The sequence below is a fragment of the Pecten maximus genome, chromosome 3 (genome assembly GCF_902652985.1).
Source record: "Pecten maximus chromosome 3, xPecMax1.1, whole genome shotgun sequence".
NCBI classification, from domain to species: domain Eukaryota; kingdom Metazoa; phylum Mollusca; class Bivalvia; order Pectinida; family Pectinidae; genus Pecten; species Pecten maximus.
In genome coordinates this window covers 10649311-10665336 of record NC_047017.1, presented here as the reverse complement: position 1 = coordinate 10665336, position 16026 = coordinate 10649311, and the positions used below count along the sequence as shown (strand labels likewise).

The following is a 16026-nucleotide window of genomic DNA, read 5'->3' as shown; positions in this document are numbered from 1 at the left end:
ATTATCACTGACGAGTCCTAGAAGGGTGAAATAGCTGTATGACGTCCCTATTATCACTGACGAGTCCTAGAAGGGTGAAATAGCTGTATGACGTCCCTATTATCACTGACGAGTCCTAGAAGGATGAAATAGCTGTATGACGTCCCTATTATCACTGACGAGTCCTAGAAGGATGAAATAGCTGTATGACGTCCCTATTATCACTGACGAGTCCTAGAAGGATGAAATAGCTGTGTGACGTCCCTATTATCAATGACGAGTCCTATCAAAGTAATAAATGAACTTGAACTTGAACTAGAAGGATGAAATAGCTGTGTGACGTCCCTATTACCACTGACGAGTCCTAGAAGGATGAAATAGCTGTATGACGTCCCTATTATCACTGACGAGTCCTAGAAGGATGAAATAGCTGTATGACGTCCCTATTATCACTGACGAGTCCCTAGAAGGGTGAAATAGCTGTATGACGTCCCTATTATCACTGACGAGTCCTAGAAGGGTGAAATAGCTGTATGACGTCCCTATTATCACTGACGAGTCCTAGAAGGATGAAATAGCTGTATGACGTCCCTATTATCACTGACGAGTCCCTAGAAGGGTGAAATAGCTGTATGACGCAGTTTAATTCATGTCATGCTCTACTTATCTAACTTTAACAGCGTAGATCTACTAGTCACACAGTGGGGAGGGAACGTGCCTCCAGAATTTAGCCTGCCATTGGATTCGTCTTGGCCCATAGGTATGGATGTACATATGGTATATTCCCTTTCATTAATGATAGAAAGTTTTCTACAGATTTGTGTGATCTATTGGACATTTTTATCAGAATCTTACAATCAAAACTTTGTCTCTTAGACTGAACCAAGGTGTTGCCATTAAGACGGAGCGATATTGTATTACAGAATTTACTTAGTATGTAGACGCTGATGACAATTTCGAGTTGGTACATGTTTAATGCTTCTGTGTTATAGTTTTTGATATGTTTTCTTCAGAATAGTACAGAGTATCGGGACCATTGCGGAATGTTAATTTTACTGACATTTAGGTTTTACATAATTCCTTTTTTTAAAACTTTGTTTTAGAGAAACAAGAAAGAAGTCAAGGAAATCGATGCTACTACAGTTGGTGAGAATATTACTGATTTTATTTTTTTTCGTCGATCGCGGACTAAAATGTTCCACAAAAGCTCCAACATATTTTGTTGAATTCGAGCCTTGAACGGACTGGCCGAAATTTCCCGAATAACATGTGTAGTAAATATTATAATATATACCGACTTAACCGTTTTAAGATTTACTCAATTGTCACTCAGTCACATATTAGTTGATAATCAATAATGTAGATGTGTTATTGTTTATGATATTGTTGGAATATCGTCCTTCATTATTCAATTTCTTTATTAACTCTGGGCCATATTGCCCATTAGCACATGTTATAATATACAAAGTCGTAATATACGTGAACAGCAATAGAAATTACAAAGTGGAGAACGAGTTCAGAGTTTGTACATATAGCCAGGATCTTATTGGCTTCGAAAATAAGATTTGCATGATACAATTCACTGACATAAGTTATATTAAATATAAAAGTCTATACTTAGTCAAATCATGTACTATTGGTTACCTATAATATTGATATAATAACAGTATCTTAAAAGCTATGTATTTGATCCAAATGAATGATCACAACGGTGAGGGAGATGCGAGAGTAGTTGGGGATACCCTTACCAGAAACTCGCACATCCCCCGTTGAGATCAGGCAGATCTGATTGTGTGGTGAAATACTTAGGTGTATCAAGTTAAAATATATGGAGCGAATGTAGGGGAAAGTGAAAAAGTTAAAGACATGCGGCTCGAATCTTATTAGCTTCGAAAATAAATTTGCCTAAACAAGTTAGCTGTTTGATATTATTTACATTCAATAGCTGTATCAATTTAAACATTGAAGGTTTCTGCCAGTAATATTTTTTAATGAGACGACGTCTTAAGTTATTGTACATGTTACATTTCAATATAAAATGGTATTCATCCCCTTCTTCAGTTGTTGACTTACAAATTATACAATATCTCTTATGTCGATCAATATTCGTGTAGCGGCCGGTTTCGATTGCTAAAGAATGCGCAGACATACGAATTTTCGATAAACATATTCTGTAATTCATAGGTATATATTTTGTTAAGTAAAATTGAATGGAAAAATTGTCCACAATATACTGATATAAAAAGCATTTAGAAGACTTTTCTAAGAGATCTCTTAAATATTGCCTAGCTTGATCAAAAATTCTTTGACGTATACAAGATAAAGTAGCTTTAGAATTATGTGATGATTGGCAGAGCCATACATCACCAAAACCTAAGGAGCAAAGCAGATCCTTTACACATTGTACCCAATTAAAACATGACCCAGTGTTCTTAGTTAACAAAAAGTTGTACGCAGTATTTAAAATACAATTTTTCGTGTCAAGTAGTTTGAACCAGTATTTTATTATCTTATATCTCCTTGTGTATTCTAAAGGGAAACGGCCAAGTTCCCAGTATACCATTGCATTATTTGTAGATTTTTTAACTTTAAGTAATCTCTTACAAAAATGTAAATGGACCTGTTCAATATCTAACCCTTTGGTCGACCCCCAAACTTCACATGAATAGAATAAAATGCTACTTACACAGGTGTCAAACATACTCAGCATGGTTTTACAATTTAGATTCATGTTTACACATTTAGAAAACAAAGCAAACATAGCTTTACGTCCTTGGTCAGACAATTTTTTTTTGTACATTCGTGAATTTATTATTGTATCTAAAGTTTACGCCAAGATAGGAGAAATCGTCAACACAATCAAGTTTTTTCTCGCGGTAAGACCATATTTCACAGTTACGGATTTTTCCGCCTTTACGGAAAACCATAACTTTTGTTTTCTCAATATGGACTGTTAGTTTCCATTTGTCACAATAAGTTGCGAGATTATTTAATAATTCCTGTAAGCCTTCGACAGTTTCAGAGAACAAGACTAAATCGTCAGCATACAGCATCAGAAATAAGCTTAATTCGCCAAAATCGTAATTTTGGTTACATTTCGATATAAAAAAAAGATTCAAAATCATTTACGTACATGGAAAATAATATCGGCGACAAAGTTTAGCCTTGCATCAGAGACCTATATACTAGTATATAGGTCTCTGACTCGGCTAATGTCCATCATCAATATATACGTGTATATCATATTGCATTAAAATGTATATTTTGTAGTACCGCTTTTTTGTGTGTTTTTTGTTTTTGTTTTTTGTTGTTGTTTTCTTATTTTAAATTTAATTAATTCAATTTATTAATAAATGAGAACAATACGACCATTTAGACAAGTGTACTTTCACATTAATAACCAATAATATGTACTTATATTCTTCAAAAATTAGAGAAGATCCTGTAATTTCTCAGTAACACTGGCAAATTTCAGTGTACGTGGACTGTAGACGTAGGAGGGTATATCACCTTAGTTACTATAACCCGGACTATCAACACTTAGTACGATACAGAGGTCGCTAGATACAATACCAGAAACCTTCGAGGTGTCCGCACTGGGGCTCGAACTACTAAACGGGAATTCCGCTATGATGGAGACTGATATTTTTGTGTGGACTAATGAGCTTGCTATCTTGGTTGGGTAAATGACATGCATAGATTATGGTAATCCTCACGAGTCTCTTGTGCACTCGTCGTAGAGTTGATCTAGAATTCCAGGAGGGGGAGTTGATTTGGACAGAACTCCAGTTTCCAGAGCAAAAATACCTTCTATGTACATGTATAGACCTCCACAATGTGCTCTTACTTTTTGGAATTATTTCCGACACTCTATTGAAATTGCTCTTAATGAAACTTCACGGGTAGTAATTGTTGGTGACATAAACGTAGATCTTTTAACTGTTAGTAGAAATCATGCAATTGTTGATATTCTCGACTCCTTTCACCTTTCGAATATTATAGATAGACCGACACGTGTAGGTCGCACTAGCTCGACCTTACTTGACCCCATTATACTGTCCGACACGTGTAACTTTACTTATGCAGATATTATTGACGTTGAAAGTGACATTTCGGACCATAAGGCGACAACTGTTGAATTGACTGTTAGAACGAATTTCAGAAGGACGTTTGACAGGGAGATTAGATGCTATAATAATGCAAATTATGATTTATTCAATAGTATATTAGACGAGACGGACTGGGTTGACTTTTTTGCGAATGCTAATTCACCAGATGATATGTGTAATCTTTTTACGACTAGATACCTCGACATAGCCAGAGAATGTATACCGACCCGGACTGTGACGATCAGATCAAATGACAAACCTTGGTTTGACTCAACTTTACGTAAGGAAATTAGGAAAAGAAATAGACTGTTGAAATTATATAAATCAGACCGTTCAGACAGAAACTTATCTAACTTCCGGAAGCAACGTAATCATGTAAATAACCTGAAGAAACGAACAAAAGAACTTTTTTATGCTGATATAAATGGTATCTTAGATAGATATTCAAGTTCAAATCCTAGAAATTTTTGGAAAATTATTCGTAAATTAATAAAAACACCTCATGATTCGAACATTATCCCACCTATTAGAGATATACATGGTAACATTGAAATGTCTGATGATAATAAAGCTAATATTTTAAATGATTACTTTGTTTCAATTTCTACTATTGACGACAATAATTTTGATGTACCGACAGTTGAATTACGGACTGGCTCCACTATTTCTGACATACAATTTGAAACGAGTGACATAACTGACATACTGAAATCATTAAATATAAATAAAGCTGTTGGGAATGATAAAATCAGTCACAATATGTTAAAAAATACAGCAAATTCAGTAGCTTTACCATTGAGTATTATTTTTAGAGCTTCTCTGGAAACTGGAGTTTTTCCTAAATTGTGGAAACATGCATTAGTTACACCTTTATTTAGATCTGGGGACAAACATATTTTTTCAAATTACAGGCCAATTTCACTACTCAGTACGGTTGGGAAAGTTTTTGAAAGGTTAATTGTTAAATATTTAAATAATTACTTGCTAGATCATTCATTAATATATAAGTTTCAGTCTGGTTTTCAACCTGGCCATTCGACAGTTCATCAACTTATTGAAATTTATCACACTTTGTGTGAAAATCTAGAAAAAAGACATCCTACATGTTTAGTTTTCTGTGATATATCGAAAGCTTTTGATCGTGTGTGGCACAAGGGACTGGGGGTGAAACTAGCAAACTATGGTATTAGCGGCAAACTTTTAAATTGGCTTTTAAATTATATAAGTGAAAGGAAACAACAAGTTTGTGTGGGTGACTCTAAATCACTTGTTAAAACTACTAACGCTGGCGTTCCACAAGGTTCTGTACTTGGTCCCTTGTTATTTATTTTATACATTAATGACATTTCCGATAATCTACAAAGTCTTTCAAAGTTGTTTGCAGACGATACGTCATTATTATATTCAAATCCATCCCCTCAAAATGTTGAATCTGTAATCAACAACGATTTAGAGCACATTCAAAATTGGGCAAATAAATGGTTAGTAAAGTTTAATCCTTCCAAAACAGAGGCACTGCTTATCCATAATTCTGAGCTAGATTATGTAATTGATATTAAATTTGATAATGTTAGTGTGAACTTCGTAGAAAATCATAGGCACTTGGGAGTTATATTGGACGGAAATTGTAAATGGACCAGTCATATTGATAGTATTTGTAAAAAGGTATCGAAACAGATAAGTGTTTTGCGTAAACTTAAATATATATTAAATCGCCACACTTTATATAGAATATATACTTCGTATATTATACCATTATTAGAATATTGTTGTGAGGTATGGGATGGGTGTAGTCTCGGTGACTCAGATAAACTAGAAAAACTTCAACTAGAAGCTGCACGTGTGATTACGGGATTACCATCTTACACTAGTATACAGTCATTATATTCTGAAAGTGGTTTAGAACCTCTTGCTATTAGACGCTCTAGGCGAAAATTGCAGCTTTTTTTTATAAAATTAAACATAAATTATCTCCAAATTACCTAACATCACTTCTTCCACCATTAGTATCAGAAAATTCTCAATATAACCTTAGAAATGCCAATAATTACTCGTTACCAAATTACCGTTTACATCTTACTAATTCATCTTTCTTTCCCTCTACTATCCAACTATGGAATCATTTAGATAACGAAATCCGACAAAGTGTTACGTACTCGGCCTTTAAACATTCTCTTCAAAATTTTACAGACACAAAAGTTCCCTTCTACTATCAAATTGGTGACAGAAAACATAACATTATGCATGCAAGATTAAGAAACAGATCTAGTACTCTTAACAACGATTTATTTCATGCAAATTTGATTAATTTTAAACACTGCCAATGTGGACACCCTGTTGAAGATGCATATCATTTCTTTTTTGAATGTAATAATTACTCTGTTCAGCGTTTGCAACTGTTTCGTGATCTAAATTATTTCATCCCACTAGACCTGCAACTTCTGCTATTCGGAAAAAATGAACTTTCTCATCAAGAAAATGTAACTATATGCCAATCAACCCAACTATTTATTAAAAATACAAATAGATTTTAAAAATATCTTAATTGGAAATTAATGTACATTGTATTTTTGTCTTTGCGGACTCGGGTGACATTCGGGTGTGTGTGAAATGTTATAAATGAAGGACCAGAAAAGAAAAGGAGGAAGACACCACTGGCATGGATTATCATAGACATTAGACAAGTTTGAACGAAAGGAAAGTCGAATTGTGTACCAAAGTGATTGTTGCCCGAGTCCGCTTAGGTCTACCACAAAACTATTTGAAGTATTTAGATATACATGTATATCCCATATATATAAGATTATTTGTATCAATATCTTATAAAATCTCTTTCTGTCTCTCTCTTCCTTCCCCCCTCCAACTCCCCCTCTCTTCCCCTTTCTCTCCGTCTCCCTCCCCTTCTGTCTCTCTCTCTCTCTCTTTCTCTCTATTTCTTATAAAATTAGATTGTAAATATGTAAATAAAACTACCATCATGTGAATTTTTTCTCAATGTAAAATTGTATCGGGAGAGGGCTTAATATAAGTTGGAAAACTTGTGCCCAATCCCTTTGTAACAAATTGTAAATTACAAATAAAATATGTTTAAATCAAGGGAAAACTTTGTGGAGTGAGTAGTTTAAGTCGGAGAGTATAGGTCACCCTTCTTCAGCCAGAGGTATATAGGTCTGTCCGTTCGGAAAGCGAGAGGTCGCTTGTTACAGACTTTTGAAATATATGGTATATAAACGGAAAGCCATTCGATTTTCTTTTTATTGCATATCATTTAGCATCGAAAAATTAAAAGGGTCCAAAAGTGCGAGAATCAGTAATGACGTCATCTCTTTGTGACGTTACTCCACGTCAACTTGACGGTGCCATTTTGAAAGGACTGATCAACGCGTTTTCTGCTATTATCGGAGAATCTGTTCATGAATAGCTAACGCCAAGCGAGAATTTTGTCAAAAACTAGTCTGAATATTTGAGAAATACAGCAAAGTAACCAATATGGTCTATCTTCGCTTCGATTGGAGAAATCGGCAAGTTCCAATGGGATGAATGCGAAGGTTCGCTCTGATTGGTCAAAAACATATATTTTCAGTGCTCATCGCTGCAGTGAAAATATAAAAATATAAGTTTTATTAGTTTGGTTAATTTCTTTATTGCATTTGTGCCAATGAAATATAGAAATTTATCAAAATAATAAAACTTATATTTTCACTGCAGCTATGAACAGTGAAAATATAAGATTTTGCAGTGAAAATATAAGATTTTTCAGTGAAAATGTAAGTTTTCCGTTTTTGACCAATCAGAGCTAACCTTTGTATAAACCTCGTTGAAACTAGCTGATAAATTGGTTATTTTACTGTATTTCCGAAATATTCTGACTAGTTTTTGTCAAATTACTCACTTGACGTTAGCTATCCATGCACAGATTCGCCGATAACAGCAGCAAACGCTTAAATTGCGCTGATCAGTCCTTTCAAAATAGCGCCGTCAAGTTGACGTGGAGTAACGTCACAAAGAGATGACGTCATTACTGATTCCCGCACTTTTTTACAATATTAATTTTTCGATGTTTTCATTTTGTTTTGTTTTTCAAAGTATATGAAATGCAATAAAAAGAAATTTGAATGGTTTCCCGTTAAATATAACATATATTTCACTCGTATGACAGAATATTTCGGTATTTTTCACTTGTGCTTCGCACTCGTGAAAATATCGATATTCTGTCATACTCGTGAAATGTATGTTATATCAAACGGGAAACCATTCAATATCCTCTATATATTTCATTTGCAAAAATGCAATAAATAGATATTAGTAACTAATATATCAAAGAAATTTGAAAATCCGCTTTATCTGTCTAGGCCGACGATGATCAGCAACCAGAAATCGTCCATCTGTCGTCCAGAACTTCGCGTGTTTGCACTGCCTGCGTAGCATGCGCAACACTCATTTTTTTTTCAATTCAAACTTTATTTACAGTCGGTACATATCATAACAAATCAACATTAGCTCTAACGAGCTATTAAAAACCGACTGCAACAGTGAAGACATTCACTAATACACGGATTAAAATTTAAAGAAAAAATAATAATAAAACATAAAAGCATATACATGTAAATGTATTTACCTGATTGTGAGTTAAAAAGAAACAATGTAAAAACAGATAATTGCAGAAGCACTTTACAATACGCATGGATATTTAAAAGCATAATGTTAAGTTAATTTAGACTCTTACAAAAAAATGACCGTCTGATGTTGTGTGTATGTCTATATGTTTTGTCTGCATTTGCATTGTAAAATATGTTGCATTTAAAATGTATCGTATATGGTCGTAAATTCCTAGGTTAAGTGATTCGAACTAGAATGGTATCGTTCTTCGGCGAATGTTTTTACCATTTTAGGCACATCGCAAAGCCAACTAAATGGAAAGCGTCCCAAAAGTTCAACCAGACGCTTTTGTCTGCATCCTTTTAGATAAAGTGCTCAAGCATGTGGTTGAGCAAGATTACTGTCGTTCTATCGCTCTGCGCATGCGTATTAGATAGCGGGACGAAGTTTAAAATGGCGGAAGCCGTCACAGAGCTGGATTGTCCAGTGAAAATTTCTTGTTGTAGTCGGAATTCTGCGGTGAAAATCAAAGACTGTATACAAGTCAAGGTAGATAAGAAGATCAGTGAATACGATACACTTATTGAAGAACAGAAAAGCACAACAAAGGCCCGATTTATTGAGGTACAATATATAATTATTATGAATTGTCAGATGTCAATGTTTTGTCAACAATTCACTATACCGTATTTGTTTCTCGTTTGTTATTTTCTTGGTTTACATTATTTGCTTCATTATCAGTGTTTGTCATGAAGTCAGTACATCAGACAGTAGTTGGAGAGTACCCACGGGGATGGGTTATTTATAATATTCTGATAATTCAGGATGTATTTTGTAAAATAATTAAGTGGGTCACAGTTACTGATTTTGTTTTCTGAATGGAGATTTAATTATTTGAATGGGCCGTGCCAAATTGTGATGTTGAGCCTAGGCTCCAATTTGTGTTCCTTAAATAATGCGCATGTTCAGTTTTATGACTGATCATGATCAGTACACACATATGGCTACACGTTTTGTATACAACCTGTCATTGTCAAATATATATATATAATGTAAGAGCTGATGATTTAGAGGAATGAAGCCTAGGGGAAAAGGTCAGTCGTATCTTACATATAACAACATATCGTTCATGAACAACAAAATCGCTCTTGGATCTCTTGTATATTCATTTAATTATACATTTTTTTTTGTCAGATCTTTGATGCAGCCTTCAAGTTAAATCTCGAGATAGATGGACAGAACTGGGCTGATGCTGGGAATGATGAGGATTGTACCTCAGGTAAGCATGATTTTGATACCTCTACATATTTTTGCTATGCATTTGTAATTGGAAGTTTGAATATTATCCATATAACTTATGGGTCATCAGGGCATCCAGTAGACCCTTGAGAGTATGTTTTTGACTTCCAAAATTGAGATCGAACTCTTGGGTATGAAGGGACATATTGTTTGGCCCTTCAGATTTCTCAGAAATAGTTATTTGACTTCTGAAATTACGAAAAGTCAAGGGTCAACTGGATACCCTGGTCATGCTGTCCTGAGACTGGAAATAATGTCGTAGGGTCTTTCCCTAACATAATTAGGAGAGGAAAAAAAATCTTCATCTAAGCATGCAGGTAATTCTGGGCTGTCTAACAAAAGCTTTTTCTCGGATGAAGATTTAATAAGGGAATTCAATATTGAGTCTTTGATTTGAATCCTATATGGAGAGGAGGGACAGATCCAATACGGAAATTTAAATAAAGATATGTGTGTTTTTTCGACTGAATTTGCCATAAATCATTGTTTGATGAGACCAGGAAATCAGATCGATGTTACAGTGATGATATTACTGTACATGGGGTTTTTTTTTTTGCTGAATTATCAGAATAAGTGATACAGTTCTACTGGCCTCTAGCAGGCATCATGACAGACTGAAAACTGCATGCACTTGAAATTAGAGCATTTTTCTCTGCAGAATATGAATCACTGGACATGTCAAAGAAGGCATTCATCACCAACACATTATCAACAAAACTAGATGACGTCATCGTTAAAGTAGCTCAAAACAGGAAAACAGTCGGGAAGAGATTCAAATGCAAGGCAAAGAAAGTGGTTGCAGCAGAAACAGAATATTTAGTAAGTTTGTCCAACCAAGTTGGATGTTATAATTAGTTTTTTTCAGGCTTGACATGCACTACTTGGCACTGGAACTCCATTCTTGGGGCACAGGTTCACCTAGGTGTTTGGTGTCACTCTGACCTACATTTTCACCTTTGACCTACATAAAAAAAAGGGTTTGTCCTGGCATTATCTCCTGCTGGTAAATGGAACTTCATACGTTGGGCATGGTCAACCAACATAATGATAAGGCTGTGTGTCATGTTTAAAAAATAGGTCACCATAGAAAAAGTTTGCTGGGCTGCATTTCCTACACAGCTCTAGGATCTTCATACTTGGGGTTCACATAGGTGAGGCATTGATTAATATATAAAAGCAACAGTTCAGTGTGACAGGGCCCAGGAAAAACTTTCAAAAGCACTCGTCCATCGGACAAGCGGCCTGAATAAAAGTACTCGTCTGAACAAAGAATTCACTTGTCCAGAAAATTTCAGAATATCTCAAAATTATCTGCTATACAACATTCTCATTTTTCACATGGCTGTTTACCAATTGTATTCAATATGTTTACGCTTGATTTAATAATGTTCATTACGTTAGTAAATTTTAATCCGTCGATAGAAAGACCGATGATTCAACAAATACATGAATGTAGCTAATGTAAACTTCGGAAAATAGGTCACATTACGCGAGAAATTGTGAGAAAGTTTTCGATGAACCAGTATAAAATATAGCAGTGACTTAATCAATAATTTGTTAGAGATCATAATGGTTACCGTTTACATTTGAATGGGTCGTCTCAACACAACTGTCATCCTGTTTTTTTTTTACGTTGACTGACAATAAAAATAATCCAATTTTCGCTGAGCCTTTTTTTATGCAGACATCCTCGGACAACACCCATTATACTTACATGTCACCCGGAACACTCGGAGGTTATCGGTCATCGTACATGACTTCCGATCTACAGACGAAGATAGGCCTACTTACCTGCTATCATGCAGAAATTACTATTTTTCGTAATAATGGCACAATAAAGAATACATAACTAACAATGCATCAAATTTCAAGCAATTTTATTAACGACAGCTGAAATAACACAGAAAATATTAAAATTCTACTCGTCCGACGGACTAGTTGGCAATTAAAACCACTCGTCCGTCAGGAAAATCCACTCGTCAGGACGAGCGGACGAGTGCTTTTGCCGGGCCCTGGTGTGGCTTATAAATATTGTTAAATACTTTCTCTGTCACTCGGCTGATGGAGCATGCTTCTTTGGCTGAGGGGGCAGGTTTGTTTGTGCCTGATCCTCTGCACTACTTGTCACTGGGACTTCATACTTTGGGTGTAGGTCAACATAAGTAAGGTGGTTAGTCATATACCAAAATTAGGTCACAGACCTACATTTTCTCTCTGAAAAAAGGATTATAGATTTGAGTTTACAAAATAGGTTGCACCTTTAGATTTCCAACATGAAAAATACATGATACAATTGATCTGAGACAAATGCCTTTTAGTCAAACATTGCCTCATGTACACGTACTGAAATTGACTTTATATTGATAAAAGTATAAAATTGTTGTGCTATATTTTACAGAGTCAAGTTCACATGGTGACTGATGATAATGTGCCTTCCAGTGATGACCCCTGTGTGTATGATACTGTAACATGTGATCGACTGTCTGATGCAGGCCTCACCCTCTCAAACCTCACCAAGGTATATACATGCAAGCATATCATAGAATGTATTTGCTCTTCCTGGGTAGAAGGGCCAAATTCGCTTATTGTCATCATTTTCATCTGTTCTCACTGTAATCAGTTCTGTTTATATAATTACACATCTTCTCATCAGATATTTTTGAAGCTTAAGTATTTTCCTGACCGTTTTAAGAAATTTGTCTTCTTTTGATGACTTCACTTGGAAAATAAACAACATACACAGTTGGGAAGGGGGTCTATGCCACAGGTGTCAATTTTGTTAATAATTTAAAACATTCAATTCTGTAAACGCCTGCGAAAAGAAATTTAACCCATATTCAAGTTCAAACTGTCTTGAATCCTTTTAACAACTTTTGTTGATCTATGGCCTATACCTTCTATCCTACAAAAACTGTCGGATAGTGTCATACTTTGACTTTCAAACAAGGTCACAAAAATCAAGAACGTTCAACTTGACACATTTTGTAGGTGATAATGTATTTCTGATCAGCATTGAATTGTAGGTGTGCCATGCAGGTTCATTGGGCCTGTTTTAGGTTTTTCTTTATAAAACATGAATGATGACATTTCAGTCAATCTTATTAACAAAATTTTCTTATCCTTACAGACCACAACAACATTAGTGCAGCGATTCAACAATTTAGAAAAAGCTGTAGAAATCAGTGAAACCAGTAAAACTTGTAAGACCGATCAGATTATATTCAACCCCACACCGGACGAGGGAAAAATGGCTGAAAGCATTACACCTTTAAAAAGAAAACTGAGAGGCAATGACCATATGTCACCTGCTAAGAGACGCAACTCTGCTAGATTAGCAAATGATTCTTCACCACTTCAGAGTTTAAAAGGCACACCAACTAGAAATGTGACTGTGAATGCTAAGAAAAGGTGTTCTCCACGTTTAGCAGCCAAGAGTACAGATAATAGAACTCGCTTAAAGTCTTAAAAAATTCACCGTAATTATTCCCAGATTTGAAGATTGTCATCTTTTGTAGAAACAGTTTTTGGTCACAATTATGAATGAAGTTTTATATGTAAATGTCAAATTTATCTTATATCTTATAAAAGAGAAAATCAATTTGAAAGAAAAAATTGATGTCATATGCCATGTTGTCAACATTTATTCTCTTAGATGCATTTATTATCAAATTTAAAAGAAACTGTCGACACTTGAGCTTGTGTAAAGACAACTTGTGATATGTTTACAGATTATTAGATCTTTGTAATTTTTAACCCACCATCTGGTGGTGAGGGAAGGATGAGTTGTTCATTTGTTTCTTTCATCCTTCTATCCTTTCATCTTTGTCACTGTCATGAGTTTTTCTCCAGAAATACAGAATGTTTATTTTATGGTCCCTAGTATTTAATTAGTTGTGTCTGTTGAATTAGGAGACTTTTGGAAAACAAAGTGGCTGACAGAGCTATCTTGGATTTTGAAAATAGAAGTTTGTCATCACTATCTGTATAATGTTAAATATTGATTCCCCTTGTTCGTGTTCAATTTTGTGACTGAAAACTAAATGGAACCTTGCAGGCTCTTCTCCTGAACTGATAATTTACATTAAAATAGAAGTTTCACTAACATGGTGTGTATATTTTCTGGATAGTCCAGCCTACAAAATTCAGACATACCGTAACCAACGATAAGATAGCAGCTGTACACACTTTTTGGCGACTTGTTTTCAATATTGACTTTTAATGTCCTGGGAATAATAAGGATAGATAAGCTAGCCTACTTACCCTTGTTAAGTTCACTTTCTATGATCTGGGGGTAACAAGAACAGTTAAGTTACTTACTCTGGTTAAGTCCACTTTCAACGATCTGGGGGTAACAAGTATAATAAAATTACTTACCCTGGTTAAGTCCATTTTCAATGTCCCGGGGGTAGCAAGGGTAGTAAAGCTACTTACTCTGGTTAAGTCCATTTTCAATGTCCCAGGGATAACAAGGAAATGACTGAAATCTTTAAACCACTTCTATACATATTTGGAAGGAGCTAGATTTACCTTCAGGTTTGTATCTGCGAACAGGTATTTTAATGTCCATATGTGTATAGGTGCCAGTAAAATGTGATGGAACCTTTCAACAACATACTAGGGTACAGACTATACAATTTATTTCAGTTCAGCAATTTCACTCAATGTCTAATATTTTCTCATGTTAGTTTTGTATTTTGTTGAAGTTGATCTATTTCTACTGACTTGAAAATAATTGGAATATGTATCAGTAAATGATAATTGTGTAGATTGATGGGAAGTTGTTAGGAATACATGTACAGTATATACTATTAATTTAGAAGAAATAACCGTTCATGTATCATAAAGAAGTAAGATTATGAATACGTTAATTTCCATCTTGCTTCTGCTTCAGTTGGTCATATAGTGAGTGTAAACGAACATTTGAATGCATGATTGTATTAATTAGTATTTCTTGTTAGTTTGTGTCAAATGCCAATCAAGGAAACCATGACTTTTCGGACATATTACTGTATGTTAAGGTCAGTCTTGTTGCTGTTGGCTATCTGGTAATAATGAAACTGTCCAGCATACATATGCCTCAGTGTTGAGACAGTATTTTTAGTTGATTTGCAAGCTTAGTCTGCCAAGTTTGCTTTGATTTTCGTTGTTTTAACACTGAAAAAATATTGAATGTTCTTATGTATAGGTATAATGCCTATCTTATATTGATGGTGAAGATGGAGGAGGAAAGACATGCCATTGTGAATTTAACAATTTATATTTTATGACATTACAAAAGTAAAAAGAAATTATTGTATCTTACAAAATGTGTTTCTTTTTCATTTATTAGGGTTGAAATATACAGTTATAGTCTTTGATAAGGTTAATGCATGGTTATATCAACCTGTGAATCATCATTGGTCATTTATTCTAGCATACTCCTTTGTAGCCATCCATTCTAGCATACTCCTTTTGAAATATTCCCCTCGTTCTCTTGTTTATTCAGGGTGAATATAAATCAAGCAAAATTAGGCAGGTCAAGGTTATTTATTTGAATCAACTTTGTAGCCATATCCATCTCAGCATGTTACTGGTCCAATATATTGGCCGCATAGACTTCTCAGTTACAGAGAAAAGGGTATTTACCAAGTTTAACACATTTAACCCCTGTGAACCTGACTAGGCTAAAGTTGTTCATTAATAAATTTGAACAAACTTGGTAACCTGGTCTTCATCTCGGCATGCTCGCTACAGTCCCAATACCTTGACCACTATTGAAAGGATCGGGAATAAGCTGTTTAAAGATATTAACACATTTGTCTCCTGTTAACTTGAATGTAAGTCAAAGACTTCCATTTAAAACATTGGTAGCCCTTCAACCCAGCACATGCTACAGGCCCAATATCAGGCCTCTGGCATCATGGGCGGACCTAGTGATTGAACATTGAACATACAATTCCAATGCTTGTATTATCTGCTTGACAAGTTAGTTCCTTCGTTGATGAAATATGGGCGGACCTAGTGATTGAACATAAGAATTCCAATGCTTGTATTATCTGCA

The 16026-nt window shown here is 34.9% G+C and overlaps 1 protein-coding gene across 1 annotated transcript; it reads left to right on the top strand.

The window, feature by feature from the left end:
- Positions 1-9105: 9105 nt before the first annotated feature.
- LOC117323172 lies at positions 9106-15287 on the top strand. Its single transcript, XM_033878223.1, has 5 exons — positions 9106-9311; positions 9882-9966; positions 10645-10805; positions 12385-12504; positions 13114-15287. Exons 1-5 carry the CDS (start codon positions 9141-9143, stop codon positions 13450-13452), a joined length of 876 nt encoding a protein of 291 aa, XP_033734114.1. The 5' UTR covers positions 9106-9140; the 3' UTR covers positions 13453-15287.
- Positions 15288-16026: the final 739 nt, after the last annotated feature.

Coding starts and splice junctions, on each gene's coding strand:
- LOC117323172 (XM_033878223.1), top strand. CDS start 9,141: ATGGCGGAAGCCGTCACAGAGCTGGATTGTCCAGTGAAAATTTCTTGT. Junction 10,806..12,384: donor CAGCAGAAACAGAATATTTA/GTAAGTTTGTCC, acceptor TATATTTTACAG/AGTCAAGTTCACATGGTGAC. Junction 12,505..13,113: donor CCCTCTCAAACCTCACCAAG/GTATATACATGC, acceptor TTATCCTTACAG/ACCACAACAACATTAGTGCA.